General features: G+C 38.6%; 4 protein-coding genes across 4 annotated transcripts; 3 read left to right on the top strand and 1 right to left on the bottom strand.

Annotated features, from left to right (window-relative positions):
* Window positions 1-1,590: 1,590 nt before the first annotated feature.
* On the top strand, window positions 1,591-5,189 carry LOC106382673 (25S rRNA (cytosine-C(5))-methyltransferase NSUN5-like). Its single transcript, XM_048746159.1, has 13 exons — window positions 1,591-1,871; window positions 1,967-2,025; window positions 2,339-2,389; window positions 2,467-2,602; window positions 2,690-2,775; window positions 2,922-3,020; window positions 3,227-3,280; window positions 3,387-3,531; window positions 3,702-3,763; window positions 4,230-4,323; window positions 4,405-4,482; window positions 4,550-4,711; window positions 4,792-5,189. Exons 1-13 carry the CDS (start codon window positions 1,631-1,633, stop codon window positions 4,998-5,000), a joined length of 1,476 nt encoding a protein of 491 aa, XP_048602116.1. The 5' UTR covers window positions 1,591-1,630; the 3' UTR covers window positions 5,001-5,189.
* Window positions 5,190-6,228: 1,039 nt separating this feature from the next.
* LOC125580899 (PHD finger protein ALFIN-LIKE 4-like) lies at window positions 6,229-8,152 on the bottom strand. The gene is made up of 5 exons (XM_048746160.1): window positions 7,921-8,152; window positions 7,791-7,823; window positions 7,043-7,271; window positions 6,828-6,963; window positions 6,229-6,753 (listed from the first exon to the last, which is right to left on the bottom strand). Exons 1-5 carry the CDS (start codon window positions 8,015-8,017, stop codon window positions 6,484-6,486), a joined length of 765 nt encoding a protein of 254 aa, XP_048602117.1. The 5' UTR covers window positions 8,018-8,152; the 3' UTR covers window positions 6,229-6,483.
* A 5,243-nt stretch (window positions 8,153-13,395) lies between these two features.
* Window positions 13,396-16,912, top strand: LOC125580902 (elongation factor 2). Its single transcript, XM_048746164.1, has 4 exons — window positions 13,396-13,566; window positions 13,921-13,961; window positions 14,038-14,125; window positions 14,226-16,912. The coding sequence occupies exons 2-4, from the start codon at window positions 13,959-13,961 to the stop codon at window positions 16,664-16,666; spliced, it is 2,532 nt and encodes an 843-aa protein (XP_048602121.1). The 5' UTR covers window positions 13,396-13,566; window positions 13,921-13,958; the 3' UTR covers window positions 16,667-16,912.
* Window positions 16,913-18,230: 1,318 nt separating this feature from the next.
* LOC106382667 lies at window positions 18,231-20,400 on the top strand. The gene is made up of 6 exons (XM_013822708.3): window positions 18,231-18,510; window positions 18,580-18,706; window positions 18,789-18,961; window positions 19,290-19,569; window positions 19,835-20,001; window positions 20,090-20,400. The coding sequence occupies exons 1-6, from the start codon at window positions 18,366-18,368 to the stop codon at window positions 20,251-20,253; spliced, it is 1,056 nt and encodes a 351-aa protein (XP_013678162.2). The 5' UTR covers window positions 18,231-18,365; the 3' UTR covers window positions 20,254-20,400.
* Window positions 20,401-24,452: the final 4,052 nt, after the last annotated feature.

Consider the following 24,452-nt stretch of genomic DNA (forward strand, 5'->3'; position numbering starts at 1 on the left):
ACCGCAGTACCAGTCATACAAATCTCTTAAAACCGCTAGAAACTGCAACCGCCCGCATCCGCAAACTCCCGCAACCGCAACCACAACCGCTGCGTTTAAACCAGTCAGGCCCTAAATCAGTTAATTAACATCAAAGCAAATTAGGACTAATATAATAATATCATCTTCTATATTAATTATTTATAAATAAGTGATCTTTTCCCTTTCTAACTTTTATTTATTTTTAATATATATAATTTTTAATTTTTTTTTATTATTAAACGCAAAATTTTAAATATGTAATATAAATATAAAAATAAAAAAAAATTGTTAACATATAAGTCTCACCTAGGTTCCGAATAATTCATCTAGGCACTAGTCCTATTTAAATCTCAAACTACTGTCTACGGACTTTTTAAACACTGAATAATAAGTTCACTAGGTTAAGATCCGTGCTTTGTACGGGATGAACATTATATATATAAATTATTTTATATATTATATGTTTATAACATATTATAAAATAATAAATATATATTGAATAATTAAAAAGTCATTATCTACTACTTATATAATTAAATTGGTGCGAACATATAAATAAATTTTATAAATCAAAAAAATATTTTTTCTATTTGATAAGATATATAATTAAATTTAAATGATAGTAACATATATATGGTATATTTTAATATTAATATTTATTAGATGATGCTTTTTGCTTATTTTTTTGTCATTTGTATCTGTTATAACAAAAACTCTAAATTAGTGATAACAAAATTTTCACTGTGGGATTAATGGTTTAAGTAATTTATAATATTTTAAAAAATTAAGTTGTCAATATTTTTTTTCAAATTTTTTATCAAAAAAATGTTCAAAGCAAATTTCAAAATTAAGATATTTATGTATTTTTTATATGGCATATAGTTTAATTTAAAATGATACATATATTTATATATCTTTTATTTTTGATACTTATTAAATGAGACTCTCAACTTATATTTTTTTTAGTTATTTGTATCATGTCATAACAAAAGTTTTAAATCTTAGATCACAAAATTTGAATGTGAAACTTTTAACAGTTTTAGTAATTTATACTCGTTTTTAAAAATTCAAAATATAATATGTATATAATTTTTTTAATTTTTATTATATGGTTACTATGATTGTTTTAATTTATTTTAATAGCTTAAAATTAAACAAATATAATTATAATACACACTTATTTTTATCAAATCTTTGTTATTCAAAATCATTAATTGTCATATATACTTTAGCCATATTAGGCAATTCCGTAATCTTTTTTAAGGAAATAATGAAGCACATTAATAATGTATTTATTATGGTTTAATAAAAAGTTTATTATATATTTAGATGTACCAACCTATTTCTCTAAGGATTCTAAGAATCATTATAGTGATGACACATGGCTACAAAAAAATGTTGCAATGCTTCTCAAATAATATATATAAATAATATATAGGGGATTTCAAAGTGATTTAAAAGAAAAAAAGAATAGGAATAATTAGTTCTACACAATTCTCATGTAAACCACTGCGGTATAATTTTAGTCCGGTTTACTTAAACCGTCGCATTTAAAGAGCTAAACCTGAAGCAGAGGTTTTAGAGAACTTCAACCCTGAGGGTTAATAACATGGCGCGTCACAAATCAAACGCGCCGCCGAAACTCACACGACAGCCGCGGAAGCCACAACAGTCCTCCGGCGCCGAGAGATCAGCTTTATACGCCAGAAGAGAAGCGGCCAAAGTCCTCCACACCGTTCTCCGAGGCGACGCCGAGCGCCGAGCCGTCGCTTCGATAAAGTCACTCGTCTTCAGCCCTTCCGTACGCAACAAACGCGGCACCTTCGCTCTCGTCTGCGAGACGCTAAAGTGTAAGTCTCAGAGAAGCTCATAGCTCAATGCCCAAACAGTCAAAATCGAATTTTGAAGCTTCGTGTATGTTGAACTAGCTTTGTCTTGTATGCAGATCTTGATGTGATAAAGGATGTTCTTGAAATCGCTAACGTGTTGAATAGCAAATGGAAGGTAATGTGTAGGTTAATAAAACCAATTTATGCTATTCAAATCGGTTTAAATCGTTTAAATTCGGTTTAAATTAGTTTAAATTGGTCTAAATTTGTTTAACGAAATCCATAAATTTGTCCATTTTTTTTGTATATCTAATTATTTTTCAAAAATATTTAATATAATCGTGAAATATATATAAATTATATCAATATTAATTGACGATATGCTTAGCTAAAGCTTCTAAAAATCCGCCTAGTAGCTAATCCTCTGTAAAGCTAACGGTTTTTTGAACATTGCTGTAAATGCTTAGTTTTGTTCTTTTTGTTTGTAGAGGCAAGAGCCATTGGTCTACATCATTTGCTATGATATCCTTTTCGGCAAGGTAATACCTTTTTGAGAGCTTCTATACAGTCTAGTTCTATGTTTTGGTTTTCTCAGTGGAGCTTCTTTTGATTGCAGGAGACTCCATCGATTGGTGATGCTGAGAAGTTTCTCATGCGGCGTAAAGATGCTCTACTGTCAGGTTTAGCCACGCTTTTAGTGAGGAAGAAAGTTAAAAGCGTTGAAGAGTTGCTGGATCTTTCTCAGCTTAATGGTATATGATACACTAGCATCAACGTGTTACCTGTTTTTGTCTTTTGCGTGTTTTATTCTGTTTATTGATTTGGATAATTGGATGCAGGTCATATAAAGCAACGTTATGTTCGTGTAAATACACTTAAGATGGATGTAGATTCAGCAGTGAAGGAGCTGGAGAAACTGTATAAGGTACGTACCAGGTTTTTAATAAACTTTGGTGAATGCTAGTGTGCTAGAGGTCTGTTTGTTTAGTTAGTTTTAACATAAGAAGGAAGATGTTAAATTCAGTGATTGTTGGAAGGAGTTCACTTTTTTTTCTTTTCAATATGAAATAGGTGCAGAAGGATGAGACAGTTCCTGACTTGTTGGTGATGCCACCTGGCAGCGATTTGCATGCTCATCCGTTGGTTATGAATGGGCGTATATTTTTGCAGGTAAACAGTGAAAGATCTTTGTAAATTATGTTTAATATATAGCAGTGTTTCCTTTTTTTTTTGAAGTAATTGGTCTTGACATTCAAAAAAACCGATCTAGACACCCGCCTAATCAATAATTTCATAATAAAACGACTAGCGGTTTTTTGAAAATTGATATATATATATAGTTTATTTTGCTGATAATTTATTGCTTCGAATGATAGGGAAAGGGAAGTTCAATGGTAGCAGCAGCACTGCAGCCAGAAGCAGGATGGGAGGTAGGCCACAGTTCTCACCCTCACTTTTCATTTAGTGGTTGTCAATGCACTTATTCTCCCTTGTGTCTGCCTAGTTACCATGCTAAATTTTGTATTGTTTGTGAAGGTTATTGATGCCTGTTCAGCTCCAGGCAACAAAACTGTTCATCTTGCTTCTCTTATGAAAGGACAAGGAAAAATCATAGCATGTGAGCTAAATGAAGAACGAGTAAAGCGTTTGGAACAGACTATTAAGCTGTCTGGTGCTACCAGTATCCTTATTTTGCCTTCTTATAGAGTATACTCTTTTAGCTTATGTTCGATAGTTTTGTTCCTAGTGAGTTAATTACATGGAATTAAAGAACAGATCTGATTAGATAAATGCTTCTAACATCCCAAGTCATGTCTGTCCATGATTGCTTTGCTTAACCACAAGTTGTAGATATTGATGTCTTTCATGGTGATTTCCTGAGTCTAAATCCGGCAGATCCTTCTTTTGCCAAGGTAAACATTACTTACTTCCAGTATTCTAAAAACCGGTCTAGGCAAATCAGGTCTACAAAGGCTTCATAAACATTACTTACTTCCAGTATTCTAAAAACCGGTCTATACATTCAATTAGTGGCAAATCGGATATAGAGATTTCTTAGACCGATTTTAAAATTTTGGACTAGGCACTCAAAAAATTTAATTGCTCGCCTAATCACTAATCTCATATAAAATGTCTAACTACCTGTTAACGATTTCTTGAACATTGCTTAATTATGTGGCATGGTTATCTATTTTAAAAGAATTTCTTGATCTTAGATCTTGCAATTAGAAAAAAAAATGTTGTCTGAGTGCAATTTTCTTCTGTTTTGTAGTGTGACGTGTAGCAAGTCACTCTCTGAAATGAACAATAGTAACCATTTAAACTTATTGTCTAGAGTCCAGTTACTCCTGTGTAATAACGTGTGGCTGATTATGGCAGGTTCGAGCTATATTGTTGGATCCTTCTTGCTCTGGCTCTGGAACCGTTACAGATCGTCTGGACCATCTTCTTCCTTCTCATTCAACAGCAGCAGGTTTCAACTGATTCTTCTGTGTGTGTATGTGTGGTGTTATGTTACATGATGACTGAACCTTTAAGACACTTCTCCATGTAGATAACACGAACTATGACTCCATAAGACTCCACAAACTCGCTGTTTTCCAGAAGAAGGCTCTTGCTCATGCACTCTCCTGTGAGTTTACATACTTCTCTCATGTATGTTGAATTAGTATTCATCTCATGCCTATATGCACTTGTAGTTCCACAGGTTGAGAGAGTAGTATACAGCACATGCTCCATCCACCAGATAGAAAACGAAGATGTGGTTTCTTCTCTATTACCTCTGGCTTCATCCTTGGGCTTCAAACTCGCTACCCCTTTTCCTCAGTGGCAGCGTCGCGGTCTCCCTGTATTCGCAGGATGTAAGTATCATCTCCCTTTCAACTCACCTGATTGGCTCTGGTTTCTCTAACAAGTTGATCATGTTGGCTTTGGCTTGCAGCTGAGCATTTACTCAGGATGGATCCGGTGGAGGATAAAGAAGGGTTCTTCATCGCTTTGTTCACCAAGACAAACAACCTTGATAATCCAAAAGCGTCTGAGCTTCCAGAAGGAGAATGTAGAGGAAGACGCAAAAGGTTTTATCCATTTCTTTGGCCCAAAGTGTTCTTCAGAGCTTGGAATGGGAGGTTGCACGGGTCCAGGAGGTGAAACTCCATATTAAGTACCAACTCAGAAGACCAAGTCCCTTTTTTCAAAGAATGAAGAAACTTTTTTTTTGTAAACGGAACATCATTTTATACACTAGTCGTCAATCAAACAATCCATTCACCTCTTTCTTAGCTCACTGTGATCTTCATTGAATATTGAGTATTGAGGTCAACCTCTTTAGGTCGCTTATGAGCATTTTGTCTACATAAAAGTTCATGTTGGAATCTAGATTGGTTAAGTAAAAAGTTATGAGTTTAGGTGCTTTGATGAGAGAGGGGGAAAGAGTAACATCATCTTCTCAGGTACATATAGGCATGGGCGTCCGGGTTTGGGGTACTTTGGGTATTTTAGTATTGGGATTTAGAATCCGTTTGAATTGTTTTATATATTGGATTGGATTTAGATATTTTTAATCCGAGTTCGGTTATTTCGGGTCAGGTTTGGATATTTAGGTTTTGAAAAAAGTTCAAATTCTTCATTGCTCAATGTTGAATTTACCGTTAACTTAACTAATTTTCTATTATTTAATAAATTTGACGATTAACAGGTTTATAGATAAAATTTCAAAAATAGAAAGACGCTAATTTGATTATGTTTTGAGATTTTAGATCATCTTTGTTATGCATGAAAAAAGAAGTTTGACATGTATTTTAAATGAATAGCAAATCACTTTGTCCGCAATTATATGTATGTTATTTGATCTTGAACCATACGCAACATCAATATAAATAGTTTAAATAATACGAGAGAATTAAACTAGGAGTATAGTATTAAGTATACATATGTTTGTCATCTTCGGATACTTCTAATTCGGATTTAGATTCGGATATACAATTTCTACTAACCCAATATTCGTTTAGCTATTTTGCTACTTCATTTCGAATAGAGTTTTTAGCTTCGGGTTCAGGTAGAGTATCATCAGGTAAAATACCCATGCCTAGGTACATATATGCCTAAGGAAGTAGCTTAGCAAATGCTTTGATAAATCAAGGTTTTTCTTCCTCGGCGCTGCTCTCTTCTCCGATGTATCCACCTCTCTTTACCCTATCATAGTCCTCAAAACAAGGAAACAAGTGTCTACGAAGACCTTTGGGACATCTTTGCTTGGAAGTTGGAAGCATCCTGGCTCGCAACAACAGTGATCACAACCTAAGAATCCTTGAAGCGCCTAGCCACAATTCCTAGTCTTGAGTTTTTATGTTTCCTTTGTTAAAATGAAGAAACGTAATGGATAACATGACATTTTGATTGAGTTTAAAAATGTTTTCCTCTCTAAAAGACAACACATAAACAGAGAGTAAGGATGAAACCCCACTTGTATAAATGATAAATAAATGTCTTCCTAAGAAGGCAGAAAAGAAGAGGCTAACTTACGCCTAAGATAACCAAATGAGATGAGGTCTTTTACCAACAAATAAAAATCTAACCAAAACAGTTAGAAGGCTGTTCATCAAATACACAGAGGCGGCAGTTAAAAATCAATTTAGGACCGACCCCTCTTGTTGTTGCTGCAAGATGGGCACTTATACTGCTTGATGTGCTCAGCCCTGGCCGGCGTTATCTTCACGCACTTCCCATGGAACCAATTCTCACACATGTCACAGCAGATCCAGAACTCATCACGTGCATAGGTCTCACCACATGCCCCACACGCTGTATCACCTTCCTCATCATCATCATCATTCTCCTCTTCCTCCTCCTCTTCCTCTTTGGGCGCTGGCTTTGCGATGGGCCGAGCCTCTGATCCTCCTCGCTGTAAAGGGACAAAGGTTTTAGTTAGATGGACAATACAAGTGTTCATGCCATTAAAAAAAAAAAACACTTTACCTTGGAGTTTGATTTGGATCTGTTGCTGCTGTTGTTGGAAACAGAGTATTTCTCCTTTGACAGTTTCCTAGCAAGAAAGTCAGTCACAACCTCGAAAACCGTTGGCAGGTCGTTCACCATATTGAAGAGGCGTTTCCTGCAACAAAAAGGTTGGAAAAAAACATCAATCACACTACAAGAACATAGAGAGACGAAGATAAGAAGAGAGACATTACCTATCAGCTTTGTCAAAGCCAAACCTGGCTCCGAAAAAGAAAGCAACTGCCATAAGCCATGCGTCACTGTGGACAGCGACGAGGGACAGCCAGTCCTTCTCCAGCATCCCGTTTCGGGCGAAGTTGATACCCAAAACAGGCTCTGGGAGCTCAGGGGGAACCTCTTCAGCTGGTAGATTCACTTCCCAGTCCTCACTAGGGAGCCCATAAAGGCACAAGTTCTCCTTCTCTATAATCCCACAAAGCAAAAAATTAAGGACAAGCCATTACATCTCTAAACATGAAAGATCTATAAAATTAAGGACAAGCCATTATCATTTTTTTAAAACATTTATGATGTCACAAATTAAAAATCTCATACAAGAGCATCAAAAACACCAAATCTAAAGCACAATCAAAAATCATTGATCAAAATCAAAAGCAATGATCAAACACTAAGAACAACAAACAGAATCAAAGAGCAGTCTCTGTTCTCTCTCCCCTGTTTCTATACAACTCAAAAACATCTCTATTACAACCACAATGGTGAACCCACAAGACAAACTATAAGGTAACCCAAATCATGAAATCACAGAAAGGAACAAACTTTTTCTTGTTTCAATTGAGTCAAGTCAAATAAAAATCAACACTTTACTAAAAAACAGAGAAGAGAAACCATCAAAACAAACCACAACAAAGACAATTCAATACTTTGAAAAAACAGAGACTTTCCATCGTCGGAGAACAAATCTATGAAGGGAACACTCACCGGGATCACAAAGGCGGTGGAACTCATGAACATCTGCGAGAAAACCAAATAAAAAAATTGAGAAAACAGAGGAGAAAAAAAAAAGACAAAACAAAGGGAAAGTAAAGTGTTGATGAAACCAATGTTTTACCGGTGGTTAAAGCCTTAATCATGCCATTCCTACGCCCATTATAATCTCTGAAAACCTCCTCCACAGTGCGTGGGTTGTACGCGCCATCTCTGTTCATAATTCTTACAGAACAGCTTGTGTTCTTCACCGAGAGAAGAAGAAGACAGAAGACAGAAGCCTTTGACTTGGCTCTGAAAATTGTGTTGCGAGAATGAGGGGACCCAGAGGACGATGAAGCGGATTAAATAAGATGAGGAGTCCGCAGATGAGAGGACGAATCTGATGTGGGAGCAAGCACGATAGGCGTTACACTACAAACCTGTAAAGTCTTGACGCGTGGCTTTGCTGATTTGTTTTAAGGCATTGACTGACAGCCGGCGGTGTCTCCGGCGCCTCACGGTTGTGTTTTAAGCGCTTTTCGGGTCCGAACGGTAACACACGAAACAACTGCCGTACAGTTTTAATAGTAACAAAACGTATATAGAAGTTTTTATTACTGTTAGCTACGATGCAATGCGGTTTTGGTCGTTACCGTTTTGAAATCGATTACTTCACTATATATCGCTATCTAGTTAAAAAAAATTTGATCGTAGTCGAGTAGAAAACATTCCTAATGGTAGTGTGTTTTCTGTGTTTTATCTTTTGTGTTTGGAGATGTTCTATTAGATTATCGAAATCTTGTGTTCTTTCGCGCCAATTTTTTTATGGTAATGTACAGTTTCATAACGGTTTTTGTTTTGTTTTTAGTAGTTTCCTTTTTTCTTTTAAAATAGTAGTTAACGGAAAGTTTGAAATTCAAATAGTTTTCGCGCCAAGTTTTATTTGTTGACGAAACAATATTTCCAACTGCCGTTTTTCCAACAAAGTACTATTTAACAAATTGTGTTGGTTAATATGGTATTTGAAAGATATATTCGACTATTAAATAGCAGTTTCTTAATTTCTTTTATCAAAATCCTATGTTCATTTGCGTTTACAAGATGGAAGAATAACAAGTTTAACTGTTAAATTAGTCTATTTATTAGTTTCAAATTTTGTTCACTAAAATTACTTAAGATTCTTATAATTTTTTCTATTTCAAAAAATAAAATAAAATCTCACTATATTACTAATAAAAATTGTAAGGGATGTCAATTAGTTAAATAAATTTGACATGTATTCAATATTTAAATTGATATATTTATTAATTTTAAACAAAATGTAACTTTTATTTGGTAGATCTTGATTTTTTTCTTTGATATTTTTTTCTCAAAATGCTTATTTTTCTTTATTATTATTATCCAGTTTTAAATATATATATACACACACATATATATATATATATAAATGTTTATCTTCACACATATAAATGTTTCTTTTCACATTGAAAACAAATCTCACTTACCAATTCATTTTTGACATATTCTTATTGTTTAGTATGTTACTTTAAAATAAATATAAATTTCCTTTGGGAAAATTATTTCTTTTTAATTATAAATTTTGTTAAAAGAAAAATATACTTCTTTTTATTTTTTCTTTTCCCAAAAATGCATAAGCTTTTCATATTATTGAAAGCAAATCTCAATTACCATACTTACATCTAACTAAGAAGTAAAACAAAAATAGCAAAAAGAAAAAAAAAGTAATAGTAAACAAATATCTTTTATAAATATGATAAATTTATGATTCAGTCATAAAAAAACTGGGAGTGTTTTATCAGGAAATAAATCAATGTGATACTTACCTTCAATACATGATATTTTTCCTTGTAAACAAGATAAAACAGAATAACAGAAAAAGGGATAGAATATTCTCAAGATCTATACTATTATTTACGAAATAATTTTTTGCATCCGATCGCTCACTTTAAAATTTAGAATAGCTAATATCGTTTATACCCTTTGAATAATTATATAATTAATTTGGTATCTAGGTACCATCCCTGAAAGAAAGCCATAGAAACATGTGTTTTCGATCATGTTTACAGTAAGTAGAATTTTGGGGTTTCATTTACCAAAATCCCTTGTATCTTTGTTGGTAAATGACTCTGAAATATTTAGAGTTGTAGGACTTGAATTTGTTAGTACTTTTTCGGCCACTCATTTTCCTTAATTTATAGTTTTTGGGTTTCCGGCCCAAAATATTTTAGAGATGAGCCTGCTAATGATAATAAAGGAATCACGTCAAAGTCAGAAGCTTGTTATTAGGGCTGGATTGCGGATCAAACCCGCCCTGCTGACCTGCAGGTTTCAAATTTTTTTTTTGTCAAAATATCCGATCTGCACAATCCGCGAACAAATATATTTATACCCGCACCTGCCCCGTTTAATTCTACGGGTAACCCGCAGGACCCACGGGTTATATATATTTTTTTAAAAATAATTATTTAATTTTGAGAAATTAGGACGTCTACCAACGACTTATACGATATTTAACATTCTACCAAAAGACACCTTTCCGGTCACTGTTTATAATTTTCTTAGACGCTGCTACCCCTATATCGTCTCATTCGGCATGAGAATGCAAAACCTAGATAAAAGATATGGAGTACTTAACTCTGGATTTTTTCAGTCCTTAATGCTAAAGCGATACTAGTAGATTTAGTAAATCTTCCTCTTCTCCAATAGTATCTCCAATTTCCGAAAGATATCTCATTATCCGACTACTATCTTCTATATCTCTCTTCTCAATATCATTGAAATCCAGAACCAAACCCTAGTTTCTGCAAATCCAGTCATCAAATGGAAGGAGACGAACACTCAACTGCACCTCTCCGCATTCCGGACCAGATTTTTGCGGTAGGCCATGAACCAGTCGGAGTTAGGGTAATGTCGTACCACAAACCCTATGTCATTAGGCAAATACTCAACGCTCTCGATCCCGAAGAACTAGATACCATCAGAGGCTCGCCGTTTGGGAAGCTTGTTGAGATCGGTGAAAATCCCTCTTTCGAGATAAGATGTTTTTCTTGCTACAACGTGTTTACATTTTGTTTTTTTATCGCTTTATAGCCTTCATGTTTAAAAAAAAATATTTTTAATTCATTAATTAGCGTAAACCTAATTTGCTTTTTTCTATTATACTTAGATTAAATTAATGAGCATATAACTTGTATATATACTACTTTTGAGTTGATTTGTATACTTAAAAGTTTTTGTCGTTAAAGTTAAGTAACGTTTCTTACATAACTGTTCGGTGTAGAAAACAAGAATATGCTACGGTTGAATGACATACACTTGGAAGCTTTCAGTCTCCATAATTACTGAAGAAACCACGTAGATTTAAAGAAGAGGCCGTTGGCTAGAATACAACGTTTTCTCCTTTTACGCTTTAATGTGGTTTCATTTTCGTAATTATATTATGTGTGCAAGGGACCCTATGAATATATGAAAGAAAAAAAGAAGAAGAATTTTGGTGGTTTCTGCAAAATCTGTGCATCGATGTGTGCTAAATTTAATGGGAAAAGGCGTTTAAACTGTCTCTCTTTTGCTTGCCGGTGGATTATGCCATGGCTCTGACCAGGGGCGGAGGCAGATATTTTTTTTGTTGGGGGCATGAGTAAAGTTAGTTGATGGATTAGAAGTATATTTGATCAAAACAATGGGGGCATATTGAATTTATTGAGAGATTTACATGGAATTTTAAAAAGTTGTTGGGGGCAAATGCCCCCCTCTCACACAATGTGGCTCCGCCACTGGCTCTGACGGAAAATGTGAGAATGGCCTGTCTATAACATTGACGGGTTTTGGCTTTCTCCTTCCTTTATGAGATAAGGCTACACACGTATATAACATACATATGTATATGAAAATTTGAAATCCAAAATAGCCCTCAAGCATATATCTGATAGATATGGCGTGGTCCACACTGACCTTATTATTAACATGCATAAAGTCTAAGACCTAATCTGCTCCCACACAAATTAAAGATCAAAATTAGTACTTCTACGTTAATTAATCAAAGGAATTTAAACTTAATTAGATACCTATCCTCGGACTAATCAGAAAGTATCTCTCTCTCTCTCTCTCTCTCTCTCTCTCTCTCTCTCTCTCTCTCTCTCTCTCTCTCTCTCTCTCTCTCTCTCTCTCTCTCTCTCTCTCTCTCTCTCTCTCCCCACACGAGGATGGCTTCTCGAGTAATGTGAAACTCATCAAGCAGTACCCCAATGTGATCCGTATGCTTGAGGTTCTTAATCTAGTTTCCCTTCTTCTTTTACTCTTTGCTTCAATGTTTAGAAATCTATAAGCTTTGTTGCACGTTCTAGTAGATTCGTACAAACAATCAGAGATTCTTTGAATTTATGGGAACATAAGTGATCCGCATGTTTGAGGTTTTGATCTTACTTGCTTTCATGCTTAGAATCTATAAGCTTTGTTGTTCTAGATTCATACAAATAATCTTGAGGTTCTTTTGAAGTTTATGGGAAGATAAGTGTTCCTTGGCTAATTTACATATATAGTAATAGTATTCTTCTTCTTTTTCAGGTGAAGGCCAGCAAAACTAAGATCTACTTTTTTTTTGGAATTCGTTATTGGTGGAGAGCTCTTCGATAAAATTGTAAGCTTTTCTCAGTTTTTATCATCGAAGATGGTTTTGAAGAATTATAAGGACTTGATTCTATGTATCTAGGCAAGCAAGGGGAGGTTGAAGGAAGATAGGGAGAGGATCTACTTCCAACAGCTTATTAACGCTGTTGACTATTGCCATAGCAGATGGGTTTATCATAGAGACGTTAAGATTAACCTCAGCCTCTTAACTCGGGTTTGCTTCGGGTAAAAAGTAATTTTTAGGTTACTTTAGATTTTAACTAAGAAAAACCAAGAACCGTCTCTTAAATAAGAGTTATAAGAGCCGTTTCTTACCCAAAAATGTAAAAAAAAATGTCAAATCATGAATTAAGAACCTCAGCTAAGAAACCAGAGTTAATCATGCCTTAAGAACATCCCCATTAGTGAGCTTATGGGGGTTATACAGATTCTCAAAAAGAAAAATATTAAAATAATATATAGTGATGAACCTGCCTCTCTCCAGTTCTCTCCAGTGAACCTGCTTCCGGCGAGTTCATCACTGTTTCGCGGACCCCACGACATGTGGCGGTCCGCGATTAGTTTGATTTTTTTTTTTAAATCAAACATAAAAAATTATAATAAAAAATTATAAACTTGAACTTCAAGAAGGAGTTCACTAACGGGGATGCTTGTGGCTTTGTATAGGAGTCTTGTGAATGAATCGATTGGCATTGTGATTCAATGTGTTTAATCTACTTCCACCTCATGGTTGCAGCCTGAAAATTAATCCATGTCATCTTCTCATATTAATCAACATAAAATTGTATGAGTTCAACCGTTGAATAAAACTTTTCAACATACCATTATGGAGTGAAATATGGAGTTGAGTTGGAGCATTCCTTACTCCATATTCACTTTTACTTCATTTTAGAGGAAAAAATAGAGTAGGGATGGAGATGTGCTAAGTAATAGTATAAACTTTTAATACTGCAAAGTTCCATACAAAACTAAACAAAAATTCTTCAAAACCAAATTTTAAAACGAACTATTGGGCCAAAACTTTTATTGGGCCACAAAGGGTCGCGAAAAAGCAGGGGAAACCCTAGGCATATATCAATCGCCTCCTCTCCAGCTCCTCTCTCTCACAAGCTCTTCTCTCTCTCTCCCCTTCCCCTCCAAGGTCAGAGTCCGTTTCTTTGTTACGATGATTGTTTTCTCCGATTGTCGTCGATCTTTAATTGTTGTATTGAATCTGCTTAGTTTTTAGCTGTTAGATGTTTATATGATCAGTGTACTGTTTCCCTATGGTCTTTGTTGTTATTTTTTATTTTATTTTTTTGGTAATCGATCTGTCTCGTTTCTTTAGATCTGATCATAGAAACGTTTAATGATGATAGGATCCGTATAAATACCATTTGATTATGAGCTGTTACTTGTCTGTTAGCTCAAGATTATTTTGGTATTAAAATGTTTTTTGAATCGTTTCATAATCATTTGCCTAATTTATTCTTAATATTGTTTCTGTGATTTGCAGACATATCGTACGGTGTCTACAAATCAGAGTTTGTCAAAATGGTAAACCTTGTTAATATCTTTACTTTTGTCTTTTTGCTGTTGATCTCTAACCTTTTTTTAATTAATTAACTTGTAGGTGAAGTTTACATCCGATGAGCTTCGTCGGATCATGGATTACAAACACAACATCCGTAACATGTCCGTTATTGCCCATGTCGACCATGGTACTTACTGTCTTTTTTTTTTTTTTCAAAGACTAAAAAATCATTTTACTAGTGTTACTCAGGTTCTCTCTTCTCTTATGATTTTTGTGATTGACGACAGGTAAATCCACCCTCACTGACTCCTTGGTCGCTGCTGCTGGTATCATTGCCCAAGAAGTTGCTGGTGATGTCCGTATGACTGATACTCGTGCTGACGAGGCTGAACGTGGTATCACCATCAAGTCAACGGGTATCTCTCTCTACTACGAGATGACCGATGCTTCCTTGAAGAGCTTCACTGGCGCCAGAGATGGAAACGAGTATCTTATCAACCTCATTGACTCTCCTGGCCACGTTGACTTCTCCTCTGAGGTCACTGCTGCTCTCCGTATCACCGATGGTGCCCTTGTTGTCGTCGACTGTATCGAGGGTGTCTGTGTTCAGACTGAGACTGTGCTGCGTCAGGCTCTTGGTGAGAGGATTAGGCCCGTGCTCACTGTGAACAAGATGGATAGGTGTTTCCTTGAGCTTCAGGTTGATGGTGAGGAGGCTTACCAGACGTTCCAGAGGGTTATTGAGAACGCTAATGTCATCATGGCGACGTATGAGGATCCTCTCCTTGGTGATGTTCAGGTCTACCCTGAGAAGGGAACTGTCGCCTTCTCTGCTGGTCTCCATGGATGGGCTTTCACGCTGACCAACTTTGCGAAGATGTATGCTTCGAAGTTCGGTGTGGACGAGACTAAGATGATGGAGAGGCTGTGGGGTGAGAATTTCTTTGACCCTGCTACAAGGAAGTGGAGCGGCAAGAACACTGGGTCCGCTACTTGCAAGCGTGGGTTTGTGCAGTTCTGTTATGAGCCCATCAAGCAGATCATTGCTACTTGCATGAATGACCAGAAGGATAAGTTGTGGCCTATGTTGCAGAAGCTTGGTGTGCAGATGAAGTCTGATGAGAAGGAGCTCATGGGTAAGCCTTTGATGAAGCGTGTCATGCAGACTTGGCTCCCTGCAAGTACCGCATTGCTTGAGATGATGATCTTTCACCTTCCGTCGCCCCACACTGCACAGAGGTACCGTGTTGAGAATCTCTATGAAGGTCCTCTCGATGATCAGTACGCCACTGCCATCAGAAACTGTGATCCTAATGGCCCTCTCATGCTCTATGTTTCTAAGATGATTCCTGCCTCAGACAAGGGGAGATTCTTTGCTTTTGGTCGTGTCTTCTCTGGAAAGGTGTCCACCGGTATGAAGGTCAGAATCATGGGTCCCAACTTTGTTCCTGGTGAGAAGAAGGATCTTTACGTCAAGAGTGTTCAGAGGACTGTCATCTGGATGGGTAAGAGGCAAGAGACTGTTGAGGATGTTCCCTGTGGTAACACCGTTGCTATGGTTGGTCTTGATCAGTTCATCACCAAGAATGCTACGCTGACGAACGAGAAAGAAGTTGATGCTCATCCTATCCGTGCGATGAAGTTCTCTGTGTCCCCTGTTGTACGTGTTGCTGTTCAGTGCAAGGTCGCTTCTGATCTTCCCAAGCTTGTTGAGGGACTTAAGAGGCTGGCCAAGTCTGATCCTATGGTTGTCTGCACAATGGAGGAGTCAGGTGAGCACATTGTTGCTGGTGCTGGAGAGCTCCATCTTGAGATTTGCTTGAAGGATCTTCAGGATGATTTCATGGGTGGTGCGGAGATCGTCAAGTCAGACCCTGTCGTCTCATTCCGTGAGACTGTTTTGGAGCGGTCTGTGCGTACCGTGATGAGCAAATCACCAAACAAGCATAACCGTCTGTACATGGAGGCTAGGCCCTTGGAGGATGGTCTTGCGGAGGCTATTGATGACGGCCGTATTGGTCCAAGAGATGATCCCAAGATACGTTCCAAGATCTTGGCAGAGGAGTTTGGTTGGGACAAGGATCTTGCAAAGAAGATATGGGCGTTTGGACCTGAAACCACAGGGCCCAACATGGTTGTTGACATGTGTAAGGGAGTTCAATACCTGAATGAAATCAAGGATTCTGTTGTTGCTGGGTTCCAGTGGGCTTCAAAGGAAGGTCCTCTTTGTGATGAGAACATGAGAGGGATCTGCTTTGAGGTTTGCGATGTGGTGCTCCACTCTGATGCTATCCACAGAGGTGGTGGTCAGGTTATCCCGACAGCGAGGAGGGTTATCTACGCCTCGCAGCTCACCGCCAAGCCCAGGCTGTTGGAGCCGGTTTACATGGTGGAGATCCAAGCACCAGAAGGAGCTCTTGGAGGAATCTACAGCGTGCTGAATCAGAAGCGTGGACACGTGTTTGAGGAGATGCAGAGGCCAGGAACACCGCTGTACAACATCAAGGCGTACCTGCCAGTCGTTGAGTCATTTGGATTCTCGAGTCAGCTTAGAGCAGCAACCTCAGGACAGGCCTTCCCTCAGTGTGTGTTTGATCATTGGGAGATGATGTCGTCTGACCCACTGGAGGCAGGATCGCAGGCTTCAACGTTGGTGGCTGACATCAGGAAGAGGAAGGGTATGAAGGAACAGATGACTCCATTGTCTGATTTCGAAGACAAGCTGTAAGCAGCAAGCAGCCAACAAGGCTCACTATGGTCAACCCTTTTCTCTCCATCTCTACTGCATTTTGTTCGCTGTTTACTCTGTTTTGGTGGTTATGATATGACTTTTATCTGCGGCCACGTCCGCTTGAATGTTTTGCTTTTTTTAGTTGAGAACTGGTCTATCTCTGTGTTTACTCTTTGCACTACAACTCTCTTATTATCCTGTTTGTATTGGAACGTTGTTATAATTCGAGCTTGTTACCAGCAATGACATGAAGATATTAGGCCAGAAACAACCTAGAGTTTGTTCTCAGACAGTTCTAGTGACTCGAGCCAAGTAACGTTAGTGAAAGACATGCTGATTGATGCCCTGTGAATGAGTTAGTTGTTTGATAAGTTGAGAGCAATCAACGTCTAAATAAATCCTGGAATCTCTCCTGGCCTGGGAAGTTGTTTATGCAAGAAGAAAACCTTTTTTATTGATGTTTCAACTTAAGGATTACATCAACCTTGTTTTATATAACCAAGGGACAAAAATCTAGAAAGAAGCTTTATGCGAGAGGTCAACCATGATCATCAGGTTGAGATATGAGAGCATGGACGGACCCTGTTTCGAACGAATAGTACGGACTTTCAAATTTAGCAATGCCTTGTGCCACAAGAAATTTTTAGTTCATTGCTTCTGTCACTTAGAAATAGTAGTAGGTGGAGCAATTCATGGGAGATCTTGGACGGCTCCCTTTGATTCTCTGTTGTTGGAAATCAAGTACTCTTTAACACATTAAAGGTCTTGAAGAATCTGGAGAATACGCTGATGTTACATCCTACAAGAGCAAGGTCTTCATGTTCTTTGGAAAGTCATCAGTGTCTGGATTAAGAAATGTTTTTTTTTTTAATTTTGACCAATATTTTTTTTAATTTTGAAATGTTTGTTTCAACATTAGATCATTAAAAGTTTCAAAATATGTATACTATGCGAGTGTTCCTGTTTTTAATTTGATGTTTATTTTAACTTTTTGAAAGTATAAATTTTAGTGATCACACCACTCCTTACAAGAGAACAGTTAAAAGTATTCCTAATCAAATCTTAATTTGAAGGGAAGACAAAAAAAGATGCACTTATCCTCTGAACGTACTGGATGAATCCTTATAACTTTAATATAAATTGCACTCAGTCGTCTCTACATTTCCCAGTGGAGTCCAAAGGCATTTGGATTGAACGTGGGAGTCGTTATTTTTATATTGGTCTATATAAAAGTTGATTAATATGAAAGTAATTTAAATCAATACATAAATTGCACTCAGTCTTCTCTACCTTTGACATCGAGTAGATCATGCAATTATTTAAAGTAACGTAAAACGTTCTGCCAAAACAAATAATCATATTTTGAACATTTTCCAACCACTACTTGGTTTCAATTATTGGTGATTAAATCGTCTGCTAAATATCTAAGCTAAAATGCTGTCATCCTTTAATGCTTTATTCAATTCTCTAGCTGCCACCATAGAAAAAACTTTAAGGAAACCCCCACTTGTGAAGCCTAATCATTTTAAAATTTTCAACTTTTAATTAATAAACGTGTAGAAATGTTATTTTTTTCCCATGATGAAACCACTTTCACTATTTTATATTTGTAATTAACGAGTTCAATAAGTGCCATGATGCGTCTGTCTATATAAATGTAAAGCCTTCCCAAAAGCAAAAACCAGATCACATAAAAATGGATAGTCAACAAAGGAGTTTGTGTTTCATTTCTCTAGCTTTTCTCTTCATCACTTGCTCTTCAGCTGAGTTCCTCATTCAACAGGTCACGCAAGGCAGAGGAACTGAGAACAACAGTTCTTACAGTCTCGACGCGAATCTTGGTTAGCTTCTTTGTCTGAAACCGTTTTTTCTTTTGATTTTCTTGATGACAGATTGAAACTTACTTGTAGGAGTGACAAGAGTGTTGAGAGACGAGCGACCATCGAGTAAGATAGTGACAATAGCTGGCTACTCCGTCATTAAAGGAAGAGGCGAACCCTACGAGTCCTCTGTTTTTGAAGCTGCTGGTTACAAATGGTAAAAGATCTTTACATTCTTTTCATTTATTTAGCTTATTTATTAATTGAGATTATTTTCATGGCAAAAATAAATAAATCAGGAGAATAGTTTTGTACGTGGTTGGTAATGCTAACGATGGTGGAGCTGGCTATATATCACTTTACGTGAGAATCGAAGAGACTGAATCTCTTCCCTTTGGTTGGGAACTCAATAATGTTGATCTCAAACTCTTTGTCCACAATCCAAAGCTGAACAAGTACTTGACTGTCACAGGTATATTCATAACCGATCCTAAGATTTATGGGGCTTAAAGCAATTACACATTAAGGGTTAAATGTTTTTTTTTTTGAAACACTAGGGGTTAAATGATTAAAACATATGTGTTGTTAATCAATTTACGGGCAGAATGATTTATACATATTAATTAATTAAATTTTGGGGGCCGATGCAAATGTTTAATCCTTATGCTCATGATCGGTCCTGGATATATTGTCATCATTCATCCTCCTTTGGATTTTCATACTTTGTTTTATACATCTATTTGGAAATTGTTAACTTGGTATAAATTAGTTTATTAACCTGAGTTGATTGTGGATCGTAGATGGGGCATTGAAGCGATTCAATGGAGTGAAAAAAGAGTCGGGATTTGGACAATTGATTGCTCTTTCAACATTCGAGAACACCAACGAAGGGTACATTGTGCAGGACACTTGCTCTTTTGGTGCTGAGATCCTCATAGTTAAACCAGCCGAGGTACAAGAGAAAGTGACGTTCATATCAAACCCTCCAGACAATGTGTTTACTTGGAAGATACTTCGTTTCTCCAACTTGGAAGATAAATTCTACTATTCTGCTGATTTTCTCGTTGGAGACCGATACTGGTTAGTACTTGATCTCAAAGCATGCAAATGTCATTCTAATTCATGCAGTGACCAAGTGTAGTAACCAATGTTCTAAAATTGCTAGACCGATGATTAGCGCCTAGACAAGTGTATAGGTACCATCCAAACCGATTTAAAAAAAATGTTTTAGAAAAATCATTTTATTTATGACCTATTTGTCGTATAGGTGCAGTGTAAGCGCTGTATATGCCGATTTTTAGAACGTTGGTAATAACTAGCAATCTTTTGGTTAATGTATAATCAGGAGATTAGGGTTTAACCCGAAAGGAGATGGAGGAGGAAGACCACATGCACTTCCAATCTTCTTATTTGCTCAAGGCTTTGGGCCAAACGCAGTCGCTACAAACACTTGGGGAGCGGTTAATCTGCGCTTAAAGAATCAACGAAGCACCAACCATAGACAAATATATTGTAAGAAAACATAACAAAATAAAATGTTTCTGTCCAAGAGAAAAAAAAGTAATAGCGAAACTAATAGTTGATATGATTTTTTTTTCAGCTGCAGCTTGGTACCCTATTCGAAGCGGTTATGGCGTGGGAGTAAACAATATCATATTGTTAGCAGATTTAAACGATGCATCCAAAGGGTATTTGGTGAATGATGCTATCATCTTTGAAGCTGAAATGGTTAAGGTCTCTGTGACCAACATCGTCTCCGTTTAGTGATCTCTACTTGTTTTGTCATGGATGAAACAAACTTTATGAATAAAAGAGACGTTTGATGAATTTGTAATAAGACGAAGTTTTCAATGCTTGTGCTCCATGTTTTGTTTTCTACTTTGTTATCAATGAAATGTATTTCTCTTGGTAGTTTTTATCAAAGGTCAGATGCTGGGAAAAGTTGGAGTGTTTAGTTGTATGCAGTGTTCGAAGAATCAGTGTAGCTTATCAGTGCGTAAGCGCCCAATTATGTAAACCGCGCACCGCCCGCCTAATCACTAGTCTCCTATTGAACGCCTCATTTACTTGATTTTTGGGATACTGGTTATATAGATAATTAACCATATGCCGCTTTGCGATCTCTGCCTGGAGTAAGAAACAAGCTACTAACAGCAGAATACACATTGAGAGGCTAAAAGGGGAAGTGGAAACTGCAATGTCGGACCCAACAGAGAACGACTCCCTTATCTCACACCTCAACGGGGAACTCCTCAGAGCTTACAAGGATGAAGAAGAATTCTGAAAACAGAGGAGAAGACTAATGTGGCTTGCAGCTGGTGATAGGAATTCAGGGTACTTTCACACAATTTGTAAAGGAAAACGAGCTAGAAATCGTATTTTTGTACTAGAGAACTCTGTTGGTACTGTCTTCTATGAGGAAACACACATTATTCAGGAGATAACCTCATATTTCCAGACAATCTTTACTTCGAACTCTAGCCCAGACCTCTCACTTGAGTCATCGGCTATTTGTTACGAGAAGAAATAAAAACAATGATCTAGAGAAAACAAGTGTATTATTGAATCAATCGATCAAGTGTTTACAACCCCAGAGAAAGTTTCACAGGAGGTTTCTCAGCTCCTACACTATGATCGACTCAAACACTCGATACCATTTCTCATGTTCATAGTCATATAAATAAGATAAGCGTAAAAGATAACACGTCACTCGCATTCTGTTAGGCTCGTACGTGCGATGTTCCCTCCGGTACGTGTGATGTTCCCCTCAAGTGGTTATTCAAAGATTCCCCTTCTAGATAAGTGCCACCTCACCTTCTAGAATCAGCCGCTTCCCTATCAAGTTGGAGCCGCGCCCTTCTTATTCTTTCTGTGATATTGGTAAAGGATAGGAGGCCTGCGAGCCTCATACGTATCATTACCGCCGCCATTGAAACTGACCTTGTCCTCAAGGTCAAGTGTAGGAAACTGCTTAGCCATTGCCTCTGCTCCCTCCCACGTGCAGTCAGCCTCTGGTAAACCTACCCATTTAATCAAGACTTCACGCTGTCCCGACGTTGGATGAGTGCGCGCGTCAAGCACTCGTTCTGGTTGCGCTTCCAAGACCCCCTCCACCGTGAGCTGTGGCGGTAAAGAGACCGGAGTCAGCTCCTCGCCCACGGCTTTCTTGAGTTGAGAGACATGGAATGTAGGGTGAATGCGTGCTTCTGGTGGTAGAGACAGACGATATGCCACTGGTCCCACCCGCGCAGCGATCTCATAAGGTCCGTAGAATCGCGCGGCAAGCTTCTCATTGGCACGACGGGCCAACGTTTGCTGACGGTAAGGGCGAAGTTTGAGGAACACCTTCTCGCCGACCTGAAACTCCACCTCCCGGCGACGTGCATCAACCCTGTTTTTCATAGTCTGTTGAGCTTTGTGCAGATGTTGCCTGATCAGTGCCAAGTGTTCATCTCTACCCTTCAGACGCTTTTCCAAGTCCGCATTGCTAGTAGAGCCCGACTCATAACCCAACAGCACAGGGGGGTCTCTCCCATAGACAGCTTTGAAAGGTGACATCGAAATAGCGGAGTGAAAAGATGTGTTGTAGCTATACTCTGCCCATGCCAAGTACTGACCCCAAGTGCGAGGCTTCTCACTTGCATAGCACCGCAAGTATGTCTCCAATCCCCTGTTTGTCACCTCTGTTTGCCCATCTGACTGTGGGTGGTAGGCAGTACTGAAACACAACTTTGTTCCCGCCAAGCGAAACAGCTCTTTCCAAAACAATCCCGTGAATACCTTATCTCGATCCGATACGATCGTTTTAGGGAAACCATGTAGCCTGACTATCTCATGAATGAACAACACCGCTACGTCCACTGCAGTGAAAGGGTGTTTCATTCCCAAGAAGTGAGCGTACTTGGAGAAACGGTCGACGACAACCAGCACAACGTTGTAACCCTCTGACTTGGGCAACCCTTCAATAAAATCCATGGACACGTCTTCCCAAACATTGAGTGGAATCGGCAGGGGCTGAAGGAGACCACTAGGAGCCAACGTAGAATACTTGTTCCGCTGACAGACCTGACACGCTGCGACATAACGCCGTATGTCAGTCATCATCCCCTTCCAGTAAAAGATCTCTCCGATGCGCTTCTGCGTTTTCAGCACACCGCCATGACCCCCTTGTTTCCCATCATGGAGCTCGTTGAGTATTAATCCCACCAAACTCGCATCTTTTGGGATAACCAGCTTACCCTGGCGTAGGAGCCTCCCCTGGACCAGTGTGAAGTCAGGGTGCGCTTTGCTGTCTTGCTTCAGATCTCGGACAATCTGTCCCATCTCCGAGTCAACCTCAACCGCTCTATTGATATCCTCCATCTGTAGGGCAATAGGTACTGATAAAGCCAAAACCTCTGGTCCAAACGCTTTCCTTGATAGTGCATCGGCCGCCTTATTCTCCAAGCCTGGCTTGTATTGGATCTCGAAATCGAACCCCAATAACTTAGTAAGCCACCGCTGATATTCCACATTAATTTCGCGCTGCTCCAGCAGAAACTTCAGGCTCTTTTGATCGGTACGGACCAGGAACCTGCGCCCCAACAAGTAGTGTCGCCATTTTTGGATAGCAAAAACGATGGCCATGAGTTCCCTTTCGTAGACCGACTTCATCCGTTGCCTGTCAGTGAGAGCCTGGCTGAAGTAAGCAAGAGGTCTCTGCTTCTGCATCAATACCGCGCCCAGACCGAATCCCGATGCATCTGATTCCACCACAAACAACTCATTGAAATCAGGTAGCGCTAGCACCGGTACTGTCGACATCGCGTGTTTTAGATGTTGAAAGGCCTTTGCTGGTACTGGCCCCCAAGCGAATTGATCCTTCTTGAGTAACCCCGTAAGAGGTCGAGCTATATCTCCATACCCAAGCACAAACTTGCGGTAGTAGCCGGTCAACCCCAAAAATCCCCGTAAATCCTTCACATTTCGTGGTTCCTTCCAATCTTTCATGGCCTGTATCTTGCCCTCATCTGCAGCCACGCCCTCTGCTGAGATGATGTGACCCAGATACTCCACGGCAGAGCTGCCAAACTCGCATTTCTTCTTGTTAGCATACAACTTGTGTTGTTGCAATACCTCCAACACCAGTCTAACATGCTCAGTGTGCTCCTCCAAAGTCTTGCTGTAGACGAGGATGTCGTCAAAGAAGACGAGGACGAACTTGCGCAAATAGCCCCGGAACACATCATTCATCAGAGATTGGAATGTTGCTGGTGCGTTAGAGAGTCCGAAGGGCATTACCAAGAACTCGTAATGACCATCATGCGTGCGAAACGCTGTCTTCGGTACGTCACCGGTCTTCACTAAGATCTGGTGATACCCCGCCTTCAGATCCAATTTCGAAAATACCACTGCCCCCTGCAACTCGTCAAGCAGCTGGTCAATCATCGGAATCGGGTAACAATCAGCCACTGTGACTTTGTTCAAGGCGCGGTAGTCGACGCAGAATCTCCAGCTTCCATCTTTCTTTCTAACCAACAAGACAGGGCTGGAAAAAGGGCTACTACTCTCCTGTATAATGCCCGCAGCCAGCATCGTAGTGACCTGTTTCTCTATCTCCTCCTTTTGTATCTGCGGGTATCGGAAAGGACGCACACTCACTGGTTCTGCGTCAGGTTTGAGCACAATGGCATGCTCCTTTCCTCTAGAGGGTGGTAACTCCCTGGGTTCCTCAAAGACCGGCGCATAAGCCTCCAGTAACGAGGTCAGTTGTGGTGCGAGTGGTCCTTTCACCACTGGTTTCTCAACTTGCAACCCGTAGTACTCCACCAACACTACCTCTCCTTCTTGTTCCATTGTTTTCCTCATGGCTTTTGCTGAGATTGGTGAGCAGCAGAGACTAGGATCCCCCACCAGTCTATACTTGTTGTTTCCAATCTTGAACTTAAGCACCTGCAACTTCCAGTTGACCTTCGTATCGCCCA

Source organism: Brassica napus, chromosome A2 (genome assembly GCF_020379485.1).
Source record: "Brassica napus cultivar Da-Ae chromosome A2, Da-Ae, whole genome shotgun sequence".
In the NCBI taxonomy this organism is placed as follows: Eukaryota; Viridiplantae; Streptophyta; class Magnoliopsida; order Brassicales; family Brassicaceae; genus Brassica; species Brassica napus.